Raw genomic sequence first — 27,573 nt, forward strand, 5'->3', positions numbered from 1 at the left:
TGTAAAATTTAAAAATAATATATTTTCAGGCTAATAAATTCTATATAAAGATTGATTTATATAAAAATAAACGATACCTTAATCGCTAAAAACTATACTTGTGCCTAATCCAGAATCAATGTTTAAATCATTTCAGTATTAATGATCAAATTATGTATACTACACTGAACTACTTGTTATCTTCCTATTGAATTATAGTTCTATCACAAAATCATTATTTAAACCTTTGATGAAATATTGTGAGTAAAACAACACTTCACAATATAAAGCAATTACAAAACCAGGTTGAAGGATAAAAAACATGCTCAAAAAATCAAATGTTAAACTTATTCTTAAACATGTGTCCAAATTACCCCTCAAAAGGTGTTCATATTACCCCACAAGGTATGTCCAAATTACCCCACAAGGCATGTCCAAATTACCCCATAGGGGTGTTCATATTACCCCCACACAAAAATGTGGGGGTAATTTGGACACCTTTTAATTTTTGCGATAAAAATGGATTTTTCATCAACATTTATCGAAATAAATGACATTTTTCCATCAAATATGGTCTCTATTATCCTCTGGTGTCATCCACATCCCTTTAAAATATCCATACAGCCCGTGACAGAGCAATTTCCTTAGGGTGTCCAAATTACCCCACACTCCCCTACAAGAAATTTTAATTTTGTAAAAGCCGCATAATCTAAGAACTTCAAGCTAAATAATCTTTGCTGTACCCGGATTCAGCCAGCTCCCAGCAGTTTTCTACGTTTTTACCAATCCATGTGGTCTTTACTGTTATCATCATTTGAGAAACTCAACAAGTCTGGTGCGATTAAAGTTTGCAAGCGCGAATTTTCCATAAACAACCAAAAAAAAAGCTTTCTGATAGTGAACGTCACCCAGAGGGCAAATCTTCATTCGACTAAAGCGAATTTCTCGGGGCTCAGTTCCTTTCGTGCAATTGACCAGCTCAGACATCCATCGTTTGAGAGGATCAGACAGCTATGGGCTTTATGAAGATTATCTTAAACGTGCTACTGTTGGTTAGATTTTGGTGCATCGCTGAAGAGCTGGAACTCGTCTACCAATGGGATCAGTTAAGTTCCGCTGTTAGTTCTGGTTAGTAAACGTTAGACATAAGCATTTCAAATTTGAGATTAACCCGACTTCTGCCGTTAAGAGCACAACGATATTTTATTCGATGCCCAGCAGTCTACAACGCAGTACAATGAAAGTTTCAACGCCTATGGGAATCTCCCGATGGGAGTCAGTCATCACAAGGGTCGTCTGTTCGTCACAGTCCCCCGAAGACGACCCGGAATTCCTGCTACGCTCAACGTAATCAACATGGGAAAAGTTACAGAGGTGAACAACCCGACTCTGTTGGGCTATCCGGATTATTTGACCAATACTTTGCACGTAAGACTGGTAGAACTCAATGTAAGATTACGTAAAGGTTAACCTCAAATCTTCCCCTTAGCAAGATTACTCGGCCGATCCGAAGCGAATCATATCGGTATATCGAACAAAGGTTGACAAATGCGATCGTCTGTGGTTCGTGGACACCGGCTACCTTGAATATCCGGGAAATCGACGCCAGGTCCAGCGGCCAGCGCTTTGGGTCATTAATTTGAACACAAACCGTCGGGTGCGTCGGTTCGAGATTCCCAAAGAGATCGTGGAGTTTGGTTACGGAATGCCGAACCTGGAGATCGACGTCGAACCGGGCAAGTGCGACGAGGCTTACGCGTACATCGCAGACTACCAGTGGCAAGGTCTGTACGTGTACGGGTTGGCCGAGGACCGGATGTGGCGCTTCAAGCACAACTTTTTCTCGTTCGAACCACGATACGGACGGTTCAACATCGCCGGACAGCAGTTTGTGTGGAACGACGGATTGTTTTCGTTGGCTGTGGGAGCCCGAAACAAAGACACCGGAGATCGTTCCGTTTATCTGCATGCGATGGCGGCGATCAGCGAAATTGTTGTGCCGAATAGTGTGCTCAAGAATGAAACTTTGTCGCGATCTGGCGAGGATCATTATGCGGAGCGTTTCAAGCACATGGGTTCGAGAGGTCCGAATACACAAAGTTCGAGCCATGCGTTTGATGAGAAAACGGGAGTCTTGTTTTACGCTGAAGTAAACCGGAATGCGATTGGGTGCTGGAACAGTGCGCAGGAGTTTCACGCCGAAAACCATGGGATTGTGCACTTGGACAATGAGAATATGATTTATCCAGCTGATTTGACGGTAAGTGATATAATTTTGGCGAGAATGACCCGGCCTAACAATTCTTTTGGCTTGGAGATACGCACATTTCAAAGAAGTAGGACTGAACCGAAAATTACCGATAAAAGGAGGTGGATTTCATAGGATTGTTGTAATCTCTATGTTTTCGCAATTTTTTCGTGATTTTTTATTTTTTTTTATTTGGATGAAACTTTGTCCATGCATTTTTTATGTCAAAATAAATCAATTTGCATCATTAGTTTTTGCTTTCCTCATCTCAATGATTGCCTTCATCATCTCAATGAGGAAAGTCTATAAAATCACTCGAAAAATGAACTTCTATATTTGACCGCGTAGACCCACCTTCACGTATACCTATCGACTCAGAATCAAATTCTGAACAAATGTCTGTGCGCGTGTATGTCTGTAAGTCCGTGCGCCGAAAAATATGCACACGATTATCTCCGGACTTGCTGAACCGATTTGAACCGTTTTTCATTCGATCCGTCTTGGGGTCCCACAAGACCCTAGTTAATATTATGAAGTTTAGAAAAGTACTTCAAAAGTTATGCTAAATAAAAGATTTTAGCTAAACTTCGGAAGGTTGTTAAAAGGGTGGTCCAACGCGTTCAAAAGATTGAAGATTTGAAAATCCCATCAAAAGTTACGAGCACTCAACTGCCGTTCTACGCATAATTGTCCCATGTAATTTTTTGACGATTCTGACTTTTTAGCATTTTTTAAGTTTACTGTAAGGTATACTTTAAGAAAAACACATAAAATCTAGTACTTTGTGCGGAAAATCATGAAAAACAACACCAAGTCTGTTTATCTCATCGTTACACTTCTACGCATAATCGTCCCACCAAGATATTTCTATCGCGGGATCAAAGGTTTTACGACGCGTTGTGTCTTATGTGCCTGTTGTAAAGCAAGAGGATTACTAATAACAGTAATAAAATGCTAACTGGGGCGATTAGGGACATATAGGGCTAATGTGGACCCACGGAACAATTATGCGTAGAAACACAAAAAAAATCAATCCCGTTTTTCTCAGTTGCTCTTTTTCGAACATGGGACAATTATGCGTAGAACAGCAGTGAAGTGTTATTTATACAGTTTTTTGAGGCCGAATCTCAAATATTTTAATTTAAAATATGTCCGGATCTATCATGCAACCCGTTGTTGGATAGGTACTCATAAGACCTTTCCAACGATCCCAAAAGATTGAAGATCTGACAACCCTATCAAAAGTTGTTAGTACTTTAGTGTTTTTTAATACACTTTGTTTGAGGCCGGATCTCAGATATTTTGATAAAAATAAGTGTTATTTATACACTTTTTTGAGGCTGTGCAGTGTATTCACTTTATGAATGCAAGAAAGGCACCAACCACCTGAACTGCCGCTCGAAGCTAGTCCGTCCCATATGTAATTTCGTCAATTTTGAGGTTATGATGCAGTTTGGTTCGAAATCATGTAAACTATCAGAAAACCCAATAAAATGTAGTACTTTGTTCTAGAAAGCCGGAGAAAATCCACTTTTTCGTGAAATTCTAAGGCTGGATTTTCATGGATCATGCAACGACATCGTTAGCACGAGCATCGAAATTTTTACGATGCTCTTGGATGGCGTTATGACTTAGCTATGACTCAAACCTAAATAACGGGCAGACCGCCATTTTTCCCGCAAGCGTTTCAAGAAGGAACGGTAGAAAATGGGAGAGAAACGCTTGGGGAAACGTCAACACAAAGCAACACGTGCACGGAAAAACCAAAGATAAAAATTTTAGACAAATGCAGGAGAACTTTTAATTTAGAACCATTCAAAATTTATTTCCGGATAGAACAAAATAATATTAATATTAACAATGTTTGGCAGCATTTAGAAGAGCACAACAAAAAAATTCAGAAATTCAGAAATTCAGAAATTCAGAAATTCAGAAATTCAGAAATTCAGAAATTCAGAAATTCAGAAATTCAGAAATTTAAAAATTCAGAAATTCAGAAATTCAGAAATTCAGAAATTTAGAAATTCAGAAATTCAGAAATTCAGAAATTCAGAAACTCAGTAATTCAGAAATTCAGAAATTCAGAAATTCAGAAATTCAGAAATTCAGAAATTCAGAAATTCAGAAATTCAGAAATTCAGAAATTCAGAAATTCAGAAATTCAGAAATTCTGAAATTCTGAAATTCTGAAATTCTGAAATTCTGAAATTCTGAAATTCTGAAATTCTGAAATTCTGAAATTCTGAATTTCTTTATTTCTTTATTTCTTTATTTCTTTATTTCTTTATTTCTTTATTTCTTTATTTCTTTATTTCTTTATTTCTTTATTTCTTTATTTCTTTATTTCTTTATTTCTTTATTTCTTTATTTCTTTATTTCTTTATTTCTTTATTTCTTTATTTCTTTATTTCTTTATTTCTTTATTTCTTTATTTCTTTATTTCTTTATTTCTTTATTTCTTTATTTCTTTATTTCTTTATTTCTTTATTTCTTTATTTCTTTATTTCTTTATTTCTTTATTTCTTTATTTCTTTATTTCTTTATTTCTTTATTTCTTTATTTCTTTATTTCTTTATTTCTTTATTTCTTTATTTCTTTATTTCTTTATTTCTTTATTTCTTTATTTCTTTATTTCTTTATTTCTTTATTTCTTTATTTCTTTATTTCTTTATTTCTTTATTTCTTTATTTCTTTATTTCTTTATTTCTTTACTTCTTTATTACTTTATTTCTTTATTTCTTTATTATTTTTTTCTTTACTTGCCTTTCTTCTTAATTTCTCCCTCTCTTCTAACCTTCAGCCAGAACTATGATGCAATTATCAAATATTTATTCCATAAAAATAAATATGAAAAAAAATCTATTTTTTTCCATGTTTTCAACTTTCCGTGCATGGTAAACCGTACACACTTTGATCTAGCGTACTGTTTAAAAATGTTCTATGTTTATGGGAAACACTCGTATCATAGGTGGCAATCAACATTTTCCTTGAATGACATACATTTCATGCTGTGAAATAAAATCAAAATTCTTTCTTGTTATTTGAAAACGTAAAAACCCACTTTAAAATAATTTGAGTAGCCTATCGCCTCTTTTCAAAACTTTGTCGACATCAACATCAGCCGATTCCATTGTTGCCATTTTGGCATCGGAAAAATCTCATGTGTTTGCCACAAAACGCTTGAAACGCTTGCCTGCTTGAAATATTCACGGAAATATTTCACAGCGTTATTTGGTTTGTGTCCATGGTGTCGGGGCAGCAATATGGCTGACAGGACAGGCATCGAACTACGATGCACTGACATTTTAGCAAAGCATGGTAGTGACTATGCTTTCGATGTCGGTCATCTTACGATGCTCGTGCATCGAAAATCAAAAGTCGGAAAATCACATTTTCGGGGCTTTCCGGCAATTAGTATTTGTTTTTATTGTTCGTACTGCCATGAACAATCAATCTAAACTATTTTACCACTTAACTTGGTCGAAAAATATGAGTTTTCGACCAAATTTGACCACGAGCATCGAAAGCCGCTTTCGATGTCGGTCATCGAAAAATCCATGAAAATCCACCCTAACACGTAGCCTTATGGGCGGGACAACTTGGACACGCGTTTTTCTCGGCTTGCTGTTTTTACATATGAGCAGTTCTCTACGGAATCGGTCTTTTTTCTTTAATTTTAATTTTTGTATTTTTTAATCCGGCTGAAATTTTTTTTGTGCCTTCGGTATGCCCAAAGAAGCCATTTTGCATCATTAGTTTGTCCATATAATTTTCCATACAAATTTGGCAGCTGTCCATACATAAATGATATGTGAAAATTCAAAAATCTGTATCTTTTGAAGCATTTTTTGTCTTTGGCAAAGTTGTAGGTATGGATATGGACTACACTGAAAAAAATGATACACGGTAAAAAAAAAATTTGGTGATTTTTAATTTAACTTTTTGTCACTAAAACTTGATTTGCAAAAAAACACTATTTTTATTTTTTTTTATTTTTTATATGTTTTAGAGGACATCAAATGCCAACTTTTCAGAAATTTCCAGAATGGGCAAAAAATCTTTGACCGAGTTATGATTTTTTTAATCAATACAGATTTTTTCAAAAAATCGAAATATTGGTCGCAAACATTTTTCAACTTCATTTTTCGATGTAAAACCGAATTTGCAATCAAAAAGCATTTTAGTAAATTTTTGATAAAGTGCACCGTTTCCAAGTTATAACCATATTTAGGTAACTTTTTTAAAAATAGTCGCAGTTTTTCATTTTTTTAAAATAGTGCCCATGTTTGCCCACCATCGAAAAAAAAAATTTTTTTTGTGACAAAAAGTTAAATTAAAAATCACCAAATTTTTTTTTACCGTGTAGTCCATATCCATACCTACAACTTTGCCCAAGACACCAAATCGATCAAAAAATTCCTTCAAAAGATACAGATTTTTGAATTTTCACATATCATTTTTGTATGGACAGCTGCCAAATTTGTATGGAAAATTATATGGACAAACTAATGATGCAAAATGGCTTCTTTGAGCATACCGAAGGCACCAAAAAAGTTTCAGCCGGATTAAAAAATACAAAAAAAAAACGAATGACCGAAATCTCAGAGAATTGCTCATATGGGACGGACACGATTAGAGCGGCAGTGAAGGTGGATTAAGTAACGTTTTTTCCATACAAGTCTCCATACAATTTTGGGGGCTGGTCATACAAAATGGGTACGTAAAGTATGAAACTCTGTATCTTGAGCAGGGTTTTTTTTTATCAATTTGGTGTTGTCTTCGGCAAAGTTGTAGGTAGGTTATTATCACTTTTCAAGTAAATTAGGTGACATTTAGAGAAATTCCTTATTATCGATAGGAATTGTTAGAAACTAATTGGCTGGTCTTGCTTTTTTAAAGTTCCAGAGAGAAAAAATCAGGAATTCTTTTTAGCTTTTCAAAAATATGTTTTTCAGATGTGCTTTTCCTTTAACTAAAAAATGACATTTATAACTAAAAGTAGCTATAACTTTAAAACGGTACAATTAAATCCAAAAACGCTCAACCAACCCACAATTGAAATATCCATTTCGATTGCTAATTTATTTTTTCTTTAAAAATGATTTTTAATATATTTTTTGTTTCAAAAACTCATATCTCATAAACTAGATCTTGCTCCATCACGCAATATGACTCAAAAGATGTCGAAAATTTTTATAAAATACGTATTTTGGGAACTTCAAAACTTAAATAAAAACAATGAGATTTTTTGTTTACGTTAGGAACGAGCAGGATAGACTCTTTGTCTACACTTCGACAATTGTTTTGCTAGATTTGTTTTTTTCTTGAGGAATCTTGAGATCACTTTTGAAAGCACATATCTTTCAGATCGACAACGACAGTGTCCTGTGGGTCATCTCGAACCGGCTTCCGATTTGGATCTACTCCAAGCTCAACACAACCGATTTCAACTACCGCATCTGGCGCCAATCCACGGAAAAGTCCATCGACGGAACGATTTGCGCATAACGCGCAGGGGCCTTCTTTCAAATTCTTATCACATGAAACGTGCCTGGTGTAATGAGTCAGAAGAGTTTAGTTTATATTCAGTACAGACTTTTAAGAAGAAATTTCTCTAAAAAAAATCTACGCGCTCACAATAAGTGTGATTTTGTTTGAGATGTATCCGGCTATCTGTGGCTAGTTTAAATTGATTCCTCTAAACGTTGTTCGTAAAATGATCTAGTATAAAAATATTGGTTGCTCTAGGTGTGTGTTTTGTTACTTATGCATTGAAAATTGAATATTTATTTCTACTCGTTTGTCTCAAAATACTTTCGCCAGATTTGATATACTTATGGCTCCACATAGTACGTATAGTTTTCTCGACATTTTTTACAGCAACTATTGATATAGGAAAGTAGTAAATTTTGCACTTACCTCGGAAACGACGCAGATTGAATCCATCCAAAGTGATCAGTACTTGCTTATTAGAGTCTATGTATATTCACCGTTTACTAGTACAGCCTTTCGAGTTTCTTTGATTTGTATTGTAATTAGTTAGTGTGCCTAAAAATCATTCCGATTTGAGAGTTCACGGGCCGATAAAATCGATATAATTTTGAAATAATCCGTTTTGTCTAAATTTTTTGCTAAATTCTTCGTACGCGGCCAGGTTGCACATAATCCGGAGAAAATATATGCGTCTAAAACAATACTTTTTTTCCTATATATCTCATTCGACACGACCAAAAATATCACACGCTAGACATTATAGGTTCAGAACTCCGCGCTCACGCGCCGGCGTATGGAATGTGTGTAATAAATACTATCAACACCGAATCGCAATCACTGTTTTCTGTTTGTTTTTACACCCGCACACATCTCTATTGCACAATAAAGTCTTTGTGGCCACGGAGCGATTTTAGTTGCTTCTTTAGTTTCGTTACCAAATCAGCGGGTTGAACCTGGCAGGAACAAATTGAAAACGATTAAAATTTGAATCGATCAAAAACGTTTCGAGGCAGCCTTACCAAAATCGAAATGTCCCGGCCAACGGCGTTCAACCGGTCACGAATTTCGTTCTCCTTGAAGAACAAGTTCAGCGGGCGCCCGTTAATTTCCGTCAGAACCCAGAACGTCAGCGAGAGGCCGTCGCACGATTTAGCCTGCGAAGCGAGTGTGTTAAAAATTTGAAGATTTTTTTTAACTAGAGAGGGAAGGCCTACCTTTGGCGGCAAACCGTGCCTAGCGGCCAAGCTGTTGGGCACCACATCTACGATGGTGGACGTGTTGCCGTCCCGGATCAATCCCAAGCACTGCCCATCGAGTTCGCGTCGTATGGCGTAAACTCGACCGAAGGGAACCCTCCGGATGATCAATTCCACCTGTTGGAGCATAAACGTACTGAGTTAATCGTCTGCCAAGTCTCGACTTGTAATCAACCCGACTTACAAACAGTCCCGGCGCGCCGCGAATCGTTTTGTGCGCCTCGGCCGCACTGGTGATGGCCACTCCGGCGACCGAGATCAGCTGGTCGCCGATGTGAAGCGCGTTGTACAGCACCGGATGTTCCTTCTGCTTCCAGCCGGCAACCCACACGGCGCCGAACGCGTCCACAAGCCCGATCGAGTTGACGCAGTCCTTGCGACGCAGCTGCAACCGCACCCCACCCGGGTGCATCATTTCCCGACGCAGCTGCATCACCTGTTGCTCCCGGAGCGTCATCTTTCGGTTGCTCGGAGCTCCTCCGGGGTCCAGCTGGTTGATGAGTTGGTGATGGGGTCTAAACGGTTGTGGAGGAGACTGCAGTCGGGAGGCCAACGCTCCGTTTTGCCGTACTCGCATTACCGGATTCCCGGACGTCTCCGGCTGGGCATCGGACGTGGACGAACTTCGGCGGCGCTGTTCGTTGACTTCGTTGCGCACTTTCTCAGCCGAGTGGTTCACGACGGCTCCCTGACGCCCTCGGGCAGCGAGGTCCCGCCCACTGGTCACTACCGCGTTAGTTGATCTACTGATCACCATTTCGGTTAGTCCTCGCTGCAGCATTGGCCGCTGAGGTTGCGGCGTGTAAATGTTTTTGTCCACAGCGGCACGTTTCGAGGGACTCACATGGCTGGCGGGAACTGCCGGACTACTCGCCGACGAGAGAATACCCACCTTCGCACTCGACCCACTGGACTGTCCGTTCGTTTGAGGCGCCTGATCTTCCGACTGATTTTCCTTGTTTCCTTGTCCGTTGCGAAGGTTTTTGACTCGATTCAATTGTATTTCGGAATGACTAGATGAACGTTGCTGTTTGCTAAGTAGCATGACCTTGCTCTTGTTCAGCTTGGAGGCCACGGAACTGCCCGAGGACGTCGGTGGCGACTGCAAACTCGTCGGTTGGTCCAGGTTTCCCACCTGAATGGGTGACGAAAGCAAAAACACTTGCTCATAGTGTTGATGCTGCTGATGGGGAGGAGTTTTGGGTCTATCACAAGAGTTTACCGCAATCTGGGTAACGCCAAAGTTGCTGCTGTCTGACTTGATTGGCGTCGAAGAGGTCGCCACCGTGGCAATGACGGTGGACTGTACCGCCGGAATCGATGCTGTGGTTATTATGACGTTACTTCCTCCGCTGGTACTGCTTCCGTTGACCAAATTAGGTACTGTTACGGTGGTGATCTGTCGGTCGTTGATGGACGCGATAATCGAAGGCTCCTGGTCCGGAAGCAGCGGGTGATGATCGTACTCAATGTTGGACGGAATTATTTGCACGTTACTTTTGTAGTTGTCATCGCTCAGGTCTTCAATTATGTTATTATTATTATTGTTCGAAAGTTTCGTCTTCGCCGTCGTCATACGGTGCTTCACTTTCGGCGAACACAGCACGGATTTCGACGGGGATGCGTTGGGCGTTTCCGTGGTCCCATTCGAAACTTGAATGATGGTGACATTTGCAGAAGATTCGCTCGACTTGTGTGGTGATTTCCGACGAGTCTTCTTGGGATCGTTACGATGTCCATTTCTGAAATAAAGAAGGCAAACATTAATATTCATATTTCTAAATGACACTCATGGCGCAGCAGTAACTTCACATCATCATACCATGTGGGTTATGATGCAAACACGTCTGCTAGAGGCTGGGCCCGGAAATCCAATTTTGAAACTACTTCTGGCGGTATTCCGGTTAGGGCTGTTGCGAGACTGTTTTTTTTTTGCTGTATCTTTATTCTGCTTGTGTTTTTATCTACTCTTCCAGCGCTGCTGAGCCAGAACTCTATTTGAACGCAACACATGGACACAGTATAATTTGTCATGCATAGAGTCTCATATGGAAGAGCTTTTTTGTTAGGGTGGCACATGACAGTGAAACAATTGAAATACATGACAAATAACATGTTTCTATTAACCTGGCCATGGTCTTCGTTTTCTACATACACGAATGGTATTCCGGGTCTATAGGACCCAGAAATGTTTTCAGCTGCCAAAATTCGACATTGTAACCGATTTTGGATGTCTTGACCGCAAATGAAAGGCTAGGATGTCTACTTTCTGAACCCAACCGGCAGAACCGGTTTTGGACACCGTGGCCACCGGGAACCTGCTACAACCGAAAAAGTTCTTTTGAGGCCCCTACTTTGAGGACCTGTATCTCCGAAACGATTGCACATAGCAGGTTGCTTCCGGTTGCATTCGACAGATAATAACCTGAATTTTAAGCCCCAGAAAAAATAATTGGTCCATAGTGGCCACCGGTTCCGGTAACCCGGAACTTCCGGACAACTTGATTTTGCAGTTTTTGACATAAAACCGTCACACAGACCAGTATTTTGAAACGGATTATTTTCCAAATCATTGCAGAAGGATACTACATACTACCCTGACTGTTTGGTATCGGTTCTGGCCAACTCTGGCCAATCCGGAACCGGTTCCAGGGTACCACTAAAACGGTTCCAATAATTGTCACGCTAGAAACCCGTCATGTTGCATATAAAACTTCATGAAATTGAAAGTTATGACCATCTGAGGTCATGCCGATGTCCCATGACACAACCTGGTTACTCCGGAACCGGTTACCGCTGGCCACTGAGGGACACTATCGAAATATGCAATGAACCCTATCATCCGACGTATCAAACTTCATGAAATTGAAAGTTATGACCATCTGAGGTCATGCCGATGTCCTCTGACCTATCCTGGTCACTCCGGAACCAGTTACCGGTGGCCACTGGGGACATTATCGGAATATGCAATGAACCCTATCATCCGACATATCAAACTTCATGAAATTGAAAGTTATGACCATCTGAGGTCATGCCGATGTCCTCTGACCCATCCTGGTCACTCCGGAACCGGTTACCGGTGGCCACTGAGGACACTATCGGAATATGCAATGAACCCTATCATCCGACGTATCAAACTTCATGAAATTGAAGTTATGACCATCTGAGGTCATGCCGATGTCCCCTGACCCAACCTGGTTACTCCGGAACCGGTTACCGGTGGCCACTGAGGGACACTATCGGAATATGCAATGAACCCTATCATCCGACGTATCAAATTTCCAGAAATTGAAAGTTATGACCATCTGAGGTCATGCCGATGTCCTCTGACCCATCCTGGTCAATCCGGAACCGGATACCGGTGGCCACTGGGGACCATATCGGAATATGCATAAACCCTATCATCCGACGTATCAAACTTCATGAAATTGAAAGTTATGACCATCTGAGGTCATGCCGATGTCTTCTGACCCATCCTGGTCACTCCGGAACCGGATACCGGTGGCCACTGGGGACACTATCGGAATATGCATAAACCCTATCATCCGACGTATCAAACGTCATGAAATTGAAAGTTATGACCATCTGAGGTCATGCCGATGTCCCATGACACAACCTGGTTACTCCGGAACCGGTTACCGCTGGCCACTGAGGGACACTATCGAAATATGCAATGAACCCTATCATCCGACGTATCAAACTTCATGAAATTGCAAGTTTTGACCATCTGAGGTCATGCTAACGTCCTTTGAACTTATCTGGTCACTTCGGAATCGGTTTACGATGGCCACTGCGATTGTCCTCAATTCGTCACTTGTGTTATCTTGTAACACGTCTGCTGTAAAAAGATAGGAGATAGATAGCACACAAGCGACGAATTAGTAATTTCTTGCTTCACGGCACGTTTTGAGATTCAAGGAACGGCTCGGGATCCACGAATATGTTTGATAGGCCTAGTCTGGCAAGTTCATCAGCCATTTCAATGCCTTCAATACCGCAGTATCCTGGTACCCAAAACAACATGCCGAGTAGCAAGTTCCAAACATGTTTGGATTCGCATTTAGAGGATTTTAACGCCAATAGTGCAGCTTAGCTATCCGAGAAAATACCGATTTTTGCGTGTCTATAATTTCTAAAATATCAAAATCAAAGGTTAGATGAAAGAGTTTCTGCACCCAAATCTCGGCAACACTCGGTTTGAGAGAAAGACGGCCTCATGAAGTTTGATATGCGGGACGATAGGGTTTCTATTCCGCATATTCCACAAGTGTACACCAGTTGCCACCGGTAACCGATTCCAAAAGCCAGATAGAGTTAGGGGATGTTAGCGTAATTACCTTAGATATAATATTGTTCAATTTCATGTTGTTCGATATGCCGTCATTGCATATTACGATAATGTTCCCAAAAGCCACTGGTAACCGGTCCCGGAGTGGCCCTCAGTGGCCATAGGTAACCGGTTCCAGATTGATCAGGTAAGGTTAGTTTAGGTCGGCATAACCTTGGATAGAAATAATTTTTCAATTCTAAGAAGTTTGATATTTCGGATGATAGGGTTTCTAGCATATTCCACAAGTTTCCCAAGTGGCCATTGGAAACCGACTCCGAAGTGACCAGATAAGTTCAAAGAACGTTAGCATGACCTCAGATGGTCATAACTTTCAATTTCATGAAGTTTGATACGTCGGATGATAGGGTTTACTACATACTCAGAGAGTGTCACCAAGTGGCCAACGGTAACCGATTCTGGAGTGACCAGATAAGTTTAAAGGACGTTAGCATGACCTCAGATGGTAAGAATGTTCAATTTCATGAAGTTTGATACGTCGGATGACAGGGTTCATTGCATATTTCGATAGTGCCCCCAAGTGGCCACCGGCGACCGGTTCCGGAGTGATCAGGTTAGGTAATAAGACATCGGCATGACCTCAGATGGTCAAAACTTGCAATTTCATGAAGTTTGATACGTCGGATGATAGGGTTCATTGCATATTTCGATAGTGTCCCTCAGTGGCCAGCGGTAACCGGTTCCGGAGTAACCAGGTTGTGTCATGGGACATCGGCATGACCTCAGATGGTCATAACTTTCAATTTCATGACGTTTGATACGTCGGATGATAGGGTTTATGCATATTCCGATAGTGTCCCCAGTGGCCACCGGTATCCGGTTCCGGAGTGACCAGGATGGGTCAGAAGACATCGGCATGACCTCAGATGGTCATAACTTTCAATTTCATGAAGTTTGATACGTCGGATGATAGGGTTTATGCATATTCCGATATGGTCCCCCAGTGGCCACCGGTATCCGGTTCCGGATTGACCAGGATGGGTCAGAGGACATCGGCATGACCTCAGATGGTCATAACTTTCAATTTCTGGAAATTTGATACGTCGGATGATAGGGTTCATTGCATATTCCGATAGTGTCCCTCAGTGGCCACCGGTAACCGGTTCCGGAGTAACCAGGTTGGGTCAGGGGACATCGGCATGACCTCAGATGGTCATAACTTCAATTTCATGAAGTTTGATACGTCGGATGATAGGGTTCATTGCATATTCCGATAGTGTCCCTCAGTGGCCACCGGTAACCGGTTCCGGAGTGACCAGGATGGGTCAGAGGACATCGGCATGACCTCAGATGGTCATAACTTTCAATTTCATGAAGTTTGATATGTCGGATGATAGGGTTCATTGCATATTCCGAAGCTGGTGTGCGTGCGTACTAACGCGGTGTTGTACTTCGGCCGGTCCGTCGAATTTACTCGCGAATCCGTGGTTATCCGGTTTACCGCGACGTGAAGTTCCCGTCAGCAGGTGTTGGAACCTGTAGTGAAGCGGTGCAAAACAAAATCCGCGTCCAGCGATCGCGAAATCGCCAATATTTCGCACGAAAAAATTGGTCGATCTTGCGGTTCAGATCTGGCCAAACAAGTGAACAATAAAGTGCTCCCCGGCAACAAGAAGCTCGTCGTCGTCGTCGTCGTCTTCGTTCCTTCGCATCGCGGTAGTGTTGTGTGATCGTACCGTCGTCGTCACGAACGGTCTGCGTGTGGTGTTGCTTGGAAGTGTGGAAGAGTTTTGGAAGGCGCACAGTGGGTCGGAGTGAAATAGTAGTGCGACAAAAAAAATCGGCAAAAAGTTATTTATTGTAAAAATTAAAAAGAAAATTAAAGGGAAAGTGAACGCAAGTGACCGTTGCGTACGTGCACCAAAGCCCCCTCCGCATCCTGTTTTTGGGCGGCTGTACCCCAGGTTAGGGGCGGCCCAAAACAACGTGGGGTTTCGACTCCCTTTCCCCGTGAGCGGCTGTTCCCAGGTTAGGGGCGGCTCTGAAGAGGTGAGCGACCCCCTTCGAGCGTCTGTTCCCCAGGTTAGGGGCGGCTCGAAGAAACTGGTGTCTGGCTCCATAGTCGAGGTAAGCGTCTGTTCTCCATGTTAGGGGCGGCTTACAGCGGATAGAGTTCAGACCCCCCCCCCTCGAGCGGCTGTTCCCCAGGTTAGGGGCGGCTCGAAACAGCGTCTGTTCCCCAGGTTAGGGGCGGCTGATTAACAGTCCCAGTGCCAGGGTGGGACTCTAAACAGTCCTGGTACGACGGTCCTCCGGCGAGACAGGGGGTTGGTGATGGCTACACGCACCCGCCGTAAAACAGTAGTGCAGAGAGCTCCAGATGCGAGCCGATCCAATCGCCGACCCGATTTTCGGGGATCCAGGGATTGGAAACTCGGGACGTGGAACTGCAGGTCTCTCAACTTCGATGGGAGCGACCGCATTCTTTCCAACGAATTGCGGGTCCGCGGTCTCGAAGTCGTGGCGCTGCAGGAGGTGTGCTGGACGGGGAAGGACCACCGGGAGTACGGTGACTACACTATGTATTGGAGCGGCGGCAATACACACGAGCTGGGGACAGCTTTTATAGTGCTGGGCGAAATGTCGAAGCGCGTGATTGGGTGGTGGCCAGTCAACGACAGAATGTGCCGGTTGAGAATCAAGGGCCGATTCTTCAATCTGAGCATCATCAACGTGCACAGCCCGCACATGGGAAGCGACGCCGATGACAAGGACGCTTTCTACGAGCTTCTTGACCGCGAGTACAGGAAGTGTCCAAAACACGACGTCAAGATTGTCATCGGCGACTTAAACGCTCAAGTCGGCCAGGAGGAGGAGTTTAGACCGGTTATTGGGAGGTTCAGCGCTCACCAGCAGACGAACGAGAACGGCCTACGACTCATCGATTTCGCTACCTCCCGAAACATGGCCATACGTAGTACCTTCTTCCAGCACACCTCCCTATACAAGTACACCTGGAGATCACCAAACGACACGGAGACGCAAATCGACCATGTTCTCATCGATGGTCGGCACTTCTCGAACATAATCGACGTCAGAACCTACCGTGGCGCGGACATCGACTCGGACCACTACCTGGTGGTGGCAAAGCTGCGCCAACGCCTGTCCGAGGTCAACAAGATCCGGTACCGTCGCCCGCAGCGGTATAACCTGGAGCGACTCAAGGACCATGAGGTCGCTACAAAGTACGCGCGGGAACTCGAAGCTGCGTTGCCTGACGAGGGTGAGCTCGACGAAGCCCCTCTGGAGGCCTGCTGGAGCCATATGGAAGCAGCCATCAACGCAGCGGCATCGAGCGCCATCGGGTACGTGGACCGAGTTCGACGGAACGGCTGGTTCGACGAGGAATGTCAGGCGATTTGGGACGAGAAGAAAGCAGCGCGGGACAAGTGGCTGCTGCACAACACCCGTGGGAACAAGGAGTCGTACAAACAGTTGCGAAGACAGCAAACCCATCTCTTCCGGGATAAGAAGCGCCGCTTGGAAGAGTTGGAGTGCCAGGACATGGATCAGCTGTATCGCTCCAACGAAACGCGCAAGTTCTACAAGAAACTCAGTCAATCCCGGACTGGCTTCATGCCGCGAGCCGAAATGTGCCGGGATAAGGACGGGGAATCTTGACGGACGAGCGTGAGGTGATCGAAAGGTGGAAGCAGCACTTCGACGAGCACCTGAACGGCCCAGAGGCGGAGTACCAGGGCGACGGGGGAAACGACGTCAGCGGTATGGTGGACGACGAGGACGAGCCAGCACCCACGATGAGGGAGGTTAAGGATGCCATCAAGAAGCTGAAGAACAACAAAGCAGCGGGTAAGGATGGTATCGGTGCTGAACTCATCAAGATGGGCCCGGACAAGCTGGCAGCCTGTCTACACCGGCTGATAGTCAAGGTCTGGGACACAGAACAGCTACCGGAGGAGTGGAAAGAGGGAGTAATATGCCCGATCTACAAGAAGGGGACAAGTTGGAATGTGAGAACTATCGAGCTATCACTATTCTCAACGCGGCCTACAAAGTGCTGTCTCAGATCATTTTCTGTCGTCTGTCGGAGCGAGCAAAGGATTTCGTTGGGACGTACCAAGCCGGTTTTGTGGAGGAAATCGACGACGGACCAAATCTTTGCTACGCCAAATCCTCCAAAAGTGTCGCGAGTACCAGATCCCGACGCACCACCTATTCATCGATTTCAAAGCCGCGTACGACTCGGTCGATCGCGAAGAGCTATGGAAGATCATGTACGAGAACGGCTTTCCCGGGAAGCTGATCAGACTGGTGAAATCGACGATGGACGGGGCGCGGTGCAGCGTGAAGATTTCGGGAGCGATGTCCGACCCGATCGAATCGCGCAAGGGACTGCGACAAGGCGACGGTATCTCCGGCCTCTGTTTCAACATTGGGCTTGAAGGTGTTATGAGGCGGGCGGGCTTCAACATGCGGGGCACGATTATCAACCGATCCAGCCAGTTCATCTGCTATGCCGACGACATGGACATTGTCGGCAGAACGTTCGAGGAGGTGGCCAGGCGGTACACCGAATTGAAGCGGGAAGCGGATAAGGTTGGATTGAAGGTGAATGTGGCGAAGACGAAGTATCTGCTGGCAGGAGGAACCGAGTCCCTTAGGACTCGCATAGGACCGAGCGTGACGATCGACGGCGACGAGTTCGAGGTTGTGGAGGAGTTTGTGTACCTCGGATCGTTGGTTACGTCGGACAACAACTGCAGCAGAGAAATTCGGAGGCGCATCATCACCGGTAGTCGTGCCTACTACGGACTCCACAAGACCTTACGGTCTGGTCACCTTTCCCGGCGTACAAAGTGTACCATGTACGAAACGCTGATAAGACCCGTCGTCCTCTACGGGCACGAGACGTGGACGATGCTCGAGGAGGACCTGCAAGCGCTTGAAGTTTTCGAGCGACGAGTGCTTAGGACGATCTTTGGCGGCGTGCGTGAGAACACTGTATGGAGGAGAAGGATGAACCACGAGCTGGCGCAACTCTACGGCAAGCCAAGTATTCGGAAGGTCGCCAAGGCTGGCCGAATCCGGTGGGCCGGACACGTCGCAAGAATGCCGGACGCGCTGGATGCGCGCCAACCGAACCAGACTATCAATCCGGTGAAGTTGGTGTTTAATTCGGAGCCGGCTGGAACGCGGCGGAGGGGGGCGCAACGTGCACGGTGGTTGAACCAAGTGGAGGAAGATCTGGAAAGTGTGGGAGTTCCGCAGCGGAATTGGAGAGTAGCAGCCCAGGACCGAGTCCAGTGGCAGCGCATCTGGAGACAGCTCATGACCCGGAGGTTGTACGAGCAGTAAAAGTAAAGTAAGTAAGTGCATATTCCGATAATGTCCCCCAGTGGCCACCGGTAACTGGTTCCGGAGTGACCAGGATAGGTCAGAGGACATCGGCATGACCTCAGATGGTCATAACTTTCAATTTCATGAAGTTTGATACGTCGGATGATAGGGTTCATTGCATATTCCGATAGTGTCCCCCAGTGGCCACCGGTAACCGGTTCCGGAGTGACCAGGATGGGTCAGAGGACATCGGCATGACCTGAGATGGTCATAACATGCAATTTCATGAAGTTTTATATGCAACATGACGGGTTTCTAGCGTGACAATTATTGGAACCGTTTTAGTGGTACCCTGGAACCGGTTCCGGATTGGCCAGAGTTGGCCAGAACCGATACCAAACAGTCAGGGGTAGTATGTAGTATCCTTCTGCAATGATTTGGAAAATAATCCGTTTCAAAATACTGGTCTGTGTGACGGTTTTATGTCAAAAACTGCAAAAATCAAGTTGTCCGGAAGTTCCGGGTTACCGGAACCGGTGGCCACTATGGACCAATTATTTTTCTGGGGCTTAAAATTCAGGTTATTATCTGTCGAATGCAACCGGAAGCAACCTGCTATGTGCAATCGTTTCGGAGATACAGGTCCTCAAAGTAGGGGCCTCAAAAGAACTTTTTCGGTTGTAGCAGGTTCCCGGTGGCCACGGTGTCCAAAACCGGTTCTGCCGGTTGGGTTCAGAAAGTAGACATCCTAGCCTTTCATTTGCGGTCAAGACATCCAAAATCGGTTACAATGTCGAATTTTGGCAGCTGAAAACATTTCTGGGTCCTATAGACCCGGAATACCATTGGTGTCAGTTTTTTTTTGGTGGGCACTTCCGGTGGCCACCGGACGTTCATTTTTGGCCAGAATATGTGTCTTAGTAAGATACACAAAGTCACAAAATTTCAGATCTCTAGGTGTTTTTGGTCAAAAGTTACAATTACTTTTATAGTGCTACTGGGTCCTATAGACCCGAAGACCATGCCCGGGTTAAGCAGTTTTCATGTTTTTTCATGTTTGTGTTCCAGCAACAACTTTGCCAAAGAATTTTACAGAAGCAAAGTTCAGGAAATGTAATTAAAATTCGTAAAAGATGCCAACAAGGGCGTCTATGCTAAGTGGCTGTACAGAGTGTCGGAGTAAAAAATGATCGAATTATTCACCTGGCGCTTGCGAGTACACGGAGAAAAATCGGTTCCCAAAAATTTGAACAAGCGTGCATGAAATTCCAAATGTAATAGCAATTGCTTGATTTTTTGAGTTAGTTATTTATGGAACAACATGAGTCTTTTTAGAAACCGGATCCGAAAAGAAAAATGATACAATTTAAACAAAGCTGATTAACGAAAGAGATAAAAACATAAAAAACCCTATCATTACCACTCTACTAAACTTGCTGGCTAATCCCCGCACACTCACCTAGTTTTGGGGGACGACCCGTTCGTCTTCTCCAACGGCGAGGATTGAGAGGTTGCTACCGCTGCTGATAATAACGATGATTCATTTGCACAGCTCTCCAGCAACCCTCCAGTTGCAGGACCGTTGGAAGTGCTCCCTCGACTTCGGTTGCTGCTCGTGGTGCTGGTGTTGCTACTGCTGCTGGCGTCAGCTGAAATTGAACACGAAAGTACAAGAAGGAGGTAGGGGTGAGTAGGGGGAAACACACGAAATTATTGAATCAAATTTAATATAACATACTAGGCAGGCAACACTCGCTGAGTGAGAGAGAACCAGTCAGTCGCACGGGGGTGTGGGGCAACAACAAAAAAAAAACGCCAACAGGAAAGTGGTGAAATTGAAAGTTTTTCGTCGTATGAGCGTTCTTTATGCCCGGCCGTGCCGTGTGCGCTGTCTGTCGGTCCACACGGTATATGGAGTAGAGGCTCTAACAAGGGGACCTCGCCCGCAGCTGTGATTGCCACCTGAACGACGACGACGGGTGGGCGTCCAACATTTGCAAAAGCATGCAAAAAAGATTAAAGTGAGTTGCTTTAAAAGGATATCGGTGACTCACGGGAAGATCCAATCAATTTGGGGTAAAGTTGTTCCAGGTGTGATTTATTCGATTGTATGACAAATTCAAAAGTCTCGTTGTGCCACAGGTTGAACGTCAGATTTGTTGTTGTATGAACACTCCGTGCTCAAACTCGACCCACTTCTACAAATCATCTCTGCGGTAAACTTGACGCAGCAGGCCTGCCCGCATTAAAAACGCCTTTGATGTTTCAATGCGTTCTAATGCAATACAATTTCTAAGAATTCATGTAAATTATCTTGTAATATTTAGCTTCTTATTCAAGTTGAATGTTAATTTATAAAGTTTTTCAGAATTTAAATGTATTTTTTTTTTCAATGCAAAAGCTTGTTAATGCCTTTGCAAATTTTATTTGAAGTTTTTTTTCCTTCCCCAATTAAAATTTTCTTAGAAATCAGCGGGCAAATAAATTATTGACTAAATTTAAATTTGCATTGAAAAAATCTTGTAAATCGATTGTAAGTTATTTAGAAAACACTGAGTAACACCTTATTACGAATTTTTAATAAAAAAAAAACTTTCCAATATTAAAAAAATGGGAAGCACGGATCGGTAAAAGACGTAAAACTTAGGGAAAAACATATTTTCATGCCCTTATTGTTTTTTTTTGCTATTTTTTAATACAAGCATTACTGAAAACTTTTTGTTTGGAAATTTCGAAAATAAAGCTTAAGTTTTTTTTTTTGCAAATAAACTATTCTATCAAAACAATGTAAAAGGGCACACAGTTTGTTTATAATCCCACAAATGCTCTTTTGAATAGTTTTTCCAGTTTTTTTTTTATTTTATTATTTTTTTCTAATAATTAAGCAATTTGACAAGATGAAGCAGAATAACAACTTTAAGATTTATTCACAAGTTGGGGTTACATTTGCTTGTTGTTTAAAGTTAACCCTGTGAATATAATACATTTGTTTAAAAAATGGTCTGTAAAAAGTATTATGAAAATCTGTTTCGAATGCATGCCATCATAATCACCAAATATGTTTTAGAAATTTAATGTCTTAAATAGCTTTCATTTCTAATTAGCATGGGCATGAGCATGTTTGACTACAAATGAGCTGCTACTCGGTAATTGGTAGATCAGTTGAAATTAAATAATGACTCAAAAATGATCACCTCCCAACCATCGTTCACTGTTTAACCTCTGAAAATATATACCTGTTGACACCGCTTGTGATCGTTGAATCCACAGCATCTCCTTCAAGAATCACGGGATTAATATTTTTAGCGGTTAGGCTATTTGATGCCTCCCGAGCTACGATGCTATGGGGAGACAGAGAATCTATGACATTACCCCGAAACCCACATTCCCGAAGAGACATTTCCCCGAATGCCACATCTCCGAAAAGACACTTTCCCGAAATGTCATTTACCCGAAAATCATTTCGCCGAACGATCCATTTCCCCGAACGGCTACATCCCCGAATGGCGACTTCCCCTAAAAACCATTTTCCCGAATGGTCACTTCCCCTAATTTTCCACATCCCTGAAAATCATTTTCCCGAATGACCATAATCCCGAACGGCCATTTCCCCGAACGCCACTTCCCCGAACCCGGTCAGGCGGGTATGGCCGTTGTCCAGAACCGCGCGATCAATAAAGTATCATGTCCACAATAGAGCTTTATGACGTTTCGCGTACGCACACTAGTGCACCATTTGATTTTGCTGGCTGACAAAATTTAACCTCACTTAATTTTTGTGTACGTACACGCAATACGAAAGAACGTAGATTACTCTATTGAACGTTCAAAAAATTCCGAGCTTCACTTGAATTTTGAGTATTCAAATTGATGTAAGTGCGACAACTGGCCAAAGGGATTTCAGGTCAGAACGTGTTTGACACACGTTCAGGCCCGACTAACGCAAAAATTTGTAATTGTTACTCGGGACCTTGGCAACCAAAATCAGCTGTCGAGCTTAAGTATAGCCCCTAAACTACTTTAAAGTGATTTAGTAATTTTAAATCTAAAATGGCGGTGATGAAATATTCAAAAAATGCTTTTTGTAATTCAATAATCAACTATTTAGATTTGATTAAAAGTGTTGGTCGCAGAACTCGAATTGGACGTAAAAAAATAAAAAATAATTGTTGAAAGCCTTCATCCAGCCAAAATTGATAAAGACAAATTAGTTCAGTTAAACAAAATCTAGAACAAACTGAATCATGCGCATCGAGTCGTCGCATGAAGCTATCGTTGCTGTTCTATCCTTACCACGTAGATACCGTTTTGGAAAATTGCCTTTGCTGAAAATGGCCGCTACAAAAAAATATCTTTTTTATGGAACGTGGATGATCTCAATACCCCGCACTCTTGAAGTGTCCGCGTGGTTTATTAATGACCTTCTACGGTTATTTGTTTTTTTTTTTAATCTTACAAAACACGTAGGAGAATTCAATATTAACGTCATACTTTTATAAAAAACAATCCCTAAATAACAATTTAGTTTATATCTAGGTCATCATTCGGAAAAAATGATTTTTTGGTGAAGTAACCATTCGGGTATATGTAAATTCGGGAAAACGGCAGTTCGGTAAAATGACCATTCAGGTAAATGACATTCGGGGATATGGAATTTTCGGGAAAATGATTTTCGGGGAAGTGGCACTTTCGGGAAAATGATTTTCGGGGATGTGGAATTTTCGGGGAAATGATTTTCGGGGATATGGGATTCGGGAAAGTGGGATTCGGGGATAAGAGATAAAACCACAATTCACACGACGCTGTGCCTTCCGATCAACGATGATATAGGAAGGGTTTAAAAAATCCCGAAACACTTAATCAAGATTACAAAAGCAACAAAAATTTCGCTCAATACACGAATTATTCTGTAAGGAAAGCGACTGAAACAGGAAACACAATTAGCCATCTATTATTATTATTATTATTATTATTATTATTATTATTATTATTATTTTTTTTTTTTTTTTTTTGGGAGGGTGATCCAGCCGCACATCGTTGATGTCGAAACCTCTAAACTGGGCCCTCGTCCTGTCACGTCCGTCAGTAGTCTTGTCGTACATTACAACTAGAACCAGATCTGCCAATGAATTAGTACACTTCGACCAAATAAACACTGACGCTGTATGGATCTGACTCTAGAATAAATGCACAGTTGTGTCTTATTCATAAGTCCAAAATGTTCAATTTTTCATATAAGTCCAAATATTCATTTGCGGATAACTACCTAACTTGAATTGAATAAAATTGAGATTTTAAGTAACATATCCGAAAGCTACTCTTATCTCAAATCCCCGACATTTTAATTAATAGCCAAAAAAATCTAGAACGTTTCTTTTAAACCCTGTCTGGCTTCTTAAAAAAAAAATAGATTAACATTTCAAGTCGTGAATTGAAAAAGAGACGACCATTTGATCGTCAGAATTCCAGTAGATCCTCGATTCGCAACAATGGTCGATACAATCATAATCCGACAGTCGTTAGTTCAACAGATCAACGAATTTAGTCCGATATCATTTCACTATTGATTGATCGAGACTCTATGGAAATTTTGACAAATCAGAATGGTTTTTATGCAACTTGAATGAAAATCACCGATTCTGATAGAATTACTAAATTCACTATTACTAATTTTGTCCCTAAATAACTAAATGCAAAGTATAAACAGTTGATATTTATAGTTAAAATCCTAAATTCTACAAAAACTGATTTTTCAAAACCTGTATCCTAACCTGACACCCACATTAAGATAGGGAAAAATCACATATGTAGCGGTTCATTGTACAAATGTGATATTTCCACTATCGGAGAACCTCCTTGTCTCGATGACAGCTTACCGGTCATCGATTAAGCCCTGAGACTGCGTCAAAGTGGGTTCTCGTAGCATGAAGTGGTGTCCATGTGTAAAAATGGAAGCTTCAGCAATATACTAAAAACTTTGATTTTAATTCCACATCGGATCAAATCATACTCCTTGCCAAATAAGCATCAAACCTATGATACTCATTATGACAAAGCCCAGGGCACAATTAGCAATCTATTATTTTGAAATAATTCAAAAAATAAAAATAAAGATAGAAAATTACAAATTCCGAAATCACGTTTTTTTGCGGAATTTTGGAGAATTCAGCAGTATACAAATTTTAATTCATTCAACCTTTTACAAGTTGCATTCAAATACCTACAATTTGAAAATGGTATTAAACAGAGAAAAACGAACATTGTTTTACTTAGTTGCAAATTTACCAACAATACCGGCATAACATATTCACGTCTCCCGCACAATTATATCCACATGAATGAATGGACTATGTTTTGCGACCACAGTGGCAGCCAGCCAGCACAGAAGCAATTTGTACGCGAAACAAACGAACGAGAAAGAGGCGACATTCATTCACACCACAGTTAAGCTTGCAGCAATTCAAAAGCCGTTATCCTAAAGCCGCTTGTGCTTGGGGGCTGCGAGATTTATGCCCGTGTCCATCCGTCTCATTAAACAGTCATAAATTTGTACGCGAGCAGTTGTCGTCACCGGGCATTTGTCCTTCGTGTGCGACGTCCCCTCGATGGCAGCAGACACTGTTGGACTATTGTTAAAACCCGCGTCAAGTGTTGCTGCAGTTGGTATACTGACTTGAAGCGATTTCTGTACAATTATTGCACCAACGCTGCGGAACAATGCAGTTTGTGTAAAATTTGAATGTTTCATGCCATTGGGGGCTGGTTGTTGTAATGGAAATTGATGGATTTCAAGCAATATTGGGAATAACATCCGTTTGTGACACTGCGGTAATTGTATGTCCAATGTACTGAGACACACAAGCAAACAGACATCATTGACCAGCAGGAATGCAGAAAAACCTAGGTGGATGACTAATTTTTTTCCTGATAACTCAGACATGCAGAATTTGGATAACTTTCTCAACAAAAAATCAATAATTGAGTCATAAACCTTGAGCGTCTCACAGTTATAATTTCGGCAAAACTTCCGGATTGTTTAAATATCAGTTTCACAAGAATTGTTAACCTTCATTCCGCATGAATCATCCATGTTTGCCATTCTTCGCCAATAAAAACACGGCATAAAAATTTCTCCCCGCTCAACGTAGACTCGGTTTCTCTCGTTTAATATTTATAAAATTCTTGATCTTAATTGAACTTAATTAAATCGTCGTTGGAATTGAAAACTCACCATCTTCGTCACTCCCACTGCTACTGCTGCTGTTGCTGCTGCTATTGCTACTACCGCTGCTGCTATCCGCTCTGACATCGACCAACACTTTTTTGTCACTGGTGGAACGCTTCAGGGACGTTGTCCCCGGGTCGGCCAACACGTTGGTAACAAAGGTCGTGGCCAACGAAGATGTCGCTGACGAAACTGCCCCATTGGAGTGGTTGAAGCCGTTCTCCTTGGTCGTTAACTTCTGAGGTTTGGGCAGATTCGAGCCACTTCCGGAAGGACCCCCGTTGGCGGACGTTGGTGGCGGTGATGACAGCGGACTACTGCTCGATATGAACCGTTTGATGAGGTCATTTGAGTAATCGTCCAAACTGCCCGAGTCGGACAGATCCGATGCGAGTGATATGGCGTCGAAGAGATACTGACTACTGATGTGCTGATTGTTTATGCTGCTGACAGCTTGCAGCGGGTTGGTAAGCAGGTTCATTAAGTTCTGAGTGGAGGTGTTCGACATGGCCACCTGGGGGCCGCTGGAGTTGGTGGTGGTCGAGGTCAACGGTGTTGCATTAGACGCACTTGTTGTTGCCGTCGTTGACACAGCTGTTGTTGCCGTTGTGACCATAGCTGTTGCGGGAGGTGTGTGATGCTGGGAGGAGGCCACATTTGATAGCGGTTGTACCCGTTCTATTCCGGGCACGATGGCCGCTGGAACGGGTGGTGTGGCCGGCAGGGGAGAGGTCGGATCTCTCGTGGGTGCCAACGGCGGTTTTATCTCCGGTAACTTGGAGTAGAGATTCTCCTTCGGAGAGAGCAATTTCATTTCCCGGAGTTTCGATCGAAGGGATTCCACCCACTCCTGCATGCACTCCCACGTGTTGGCGTTGAAGCGGGCCACCTCGGTGCTCAGCGTTATCACAAATTCGAACTCCTGCTCGACGGACACCAGGGCGTGCGAGACATGCTGGACGGTCTGCAGCGACAGGGACCACTCCGGACTGTGCGACGGAGCCTGCCGCGGGTCCAGATAACCCTCGAGAAACGCCTCGCAGTCATCGTGGACGCAGAACACGACCCAGTAACGGTCCGCCTTCTGAAAGAGAGCGAGATAATGGAATAATTAGTATCTGTTCTAGTATGTTATGTAAATAACGAAAGTAACAAAAGCAACGATGTTGCGTGTATCCAAAACATCACAACATCAAAAAACTATTTTAAACTTGTTCGACAAAAGTGCTGCACATGTTTTCACTTGCAGGCAACTCCTCTCTACGAACCACCACGTGCGTTTTCGTAATTACTATTATGATTGAAATTCTCTTGCGTTTGACTCGATTTCAGTCCGTGTTTTTTCTCTCTTTCTTTTTTGTTGTTTTCCTTTATCGAGCACAGCAGAAGAGATCATGAAACGAGCGATAATTATAATAACGCGGGGGTATAAGGCAAAAATGCTGTGAATATGCCGGTCCCGATATAATCGATTGCGCGCGTTTTTTTTGCCCGAAAACGCCGTGTATACGTAATGAGATGGAGCATTGCAATGGAGTAAACACTTTAAATTGAATTACGAAAAAAATGATCGCTTTATGGAATCGGGAGAAAGTTTTTGGGCAGTGGTATCTTAAAATTCAATAGTGACACAACCTCGGTGATGGATATATACACATTAGGATGTTACAAAAATGAGTTACAGATATTATGACCTAGCAAAAATTACATACATATATATCGTCGT

General features: G+C 42.7%; 2 protein-coding genes across 2 annotated transcripts in view; one reads left to right on the plus strand and one right to left on the minus strand.

Annotated features, from left to right (window-relative positions):
• The first annotated feature begins 920 nt into the window (after positions 1-920).
• On the plus strand, positions 921-8,421 carry LOC6033717 (L-dopachrome tautomerase yellow-f2). The gene is made up of 4 exons (XM_001844085.2): positions 921-1,107; positions 1,169-1,407; positions 1,469-2,239; positions 7,595-8,421. Exons 1-4 carry the CDS (start codon positions 993-995, stop codon positions 7,733-7,735), a joined length of 1,266 nt encoding a protein of 421 aa, XP_001844137.2. The 5' UTR covers positions 921-992; the 3' UTR covers positions 7,736-8,421.
• Positions 7,787-27,573, minus strand: part of LOC6033716 (uncharacterized protein PB18E9.04c) — a 47,447-nt gene continuing 27,660 nt past the window's right edge. The window contains exons 3-8 of the mRNA XM_038248600.1: positions 25,854-26,931; positions 20,082-20,271; positions 9,161-10,718; positions 8,935-9,093; positions 8,740-8,874; positions 7,787-8,673 (exon numbers count right to left, since the gene is read on the minus strand). Of these exons, the coding sequence (XP_038104528.1) occupies positions 8,593-8,673; positions 8,740-8,874; positions 8,935-9,093; positions 9,161-10,718; positions 20,082-20,271; positions 25,854-26,931 (3,201 nt within the window). The 3' untranslated portion in view covers positions 7,787-8,592. The remainder of the gene's footprint in view (positions 8,674-8,739; positions 8,875-8,934; positions 9,094-9,160; positions 10,719-20,081; positions 20,272-25,853; positions 26,932-27,573) is intronic.

Source organism: Culex quinquefasciatus, chromosome 1 (assembly GCF_015732765.1).
Source record: "Culex quinquefasciatus strain JHB chromosome 1, VPISU_Cqui_1.0_pri_paternal, whole genome shotgun sequence".
Taxonomy (NCBI): domain Eukaryota; kingdom Metazoa; phylum Arthropoda; class Insecta; order Diptera; family Culicidae; genus Culex; species Culex quinquefasciatus.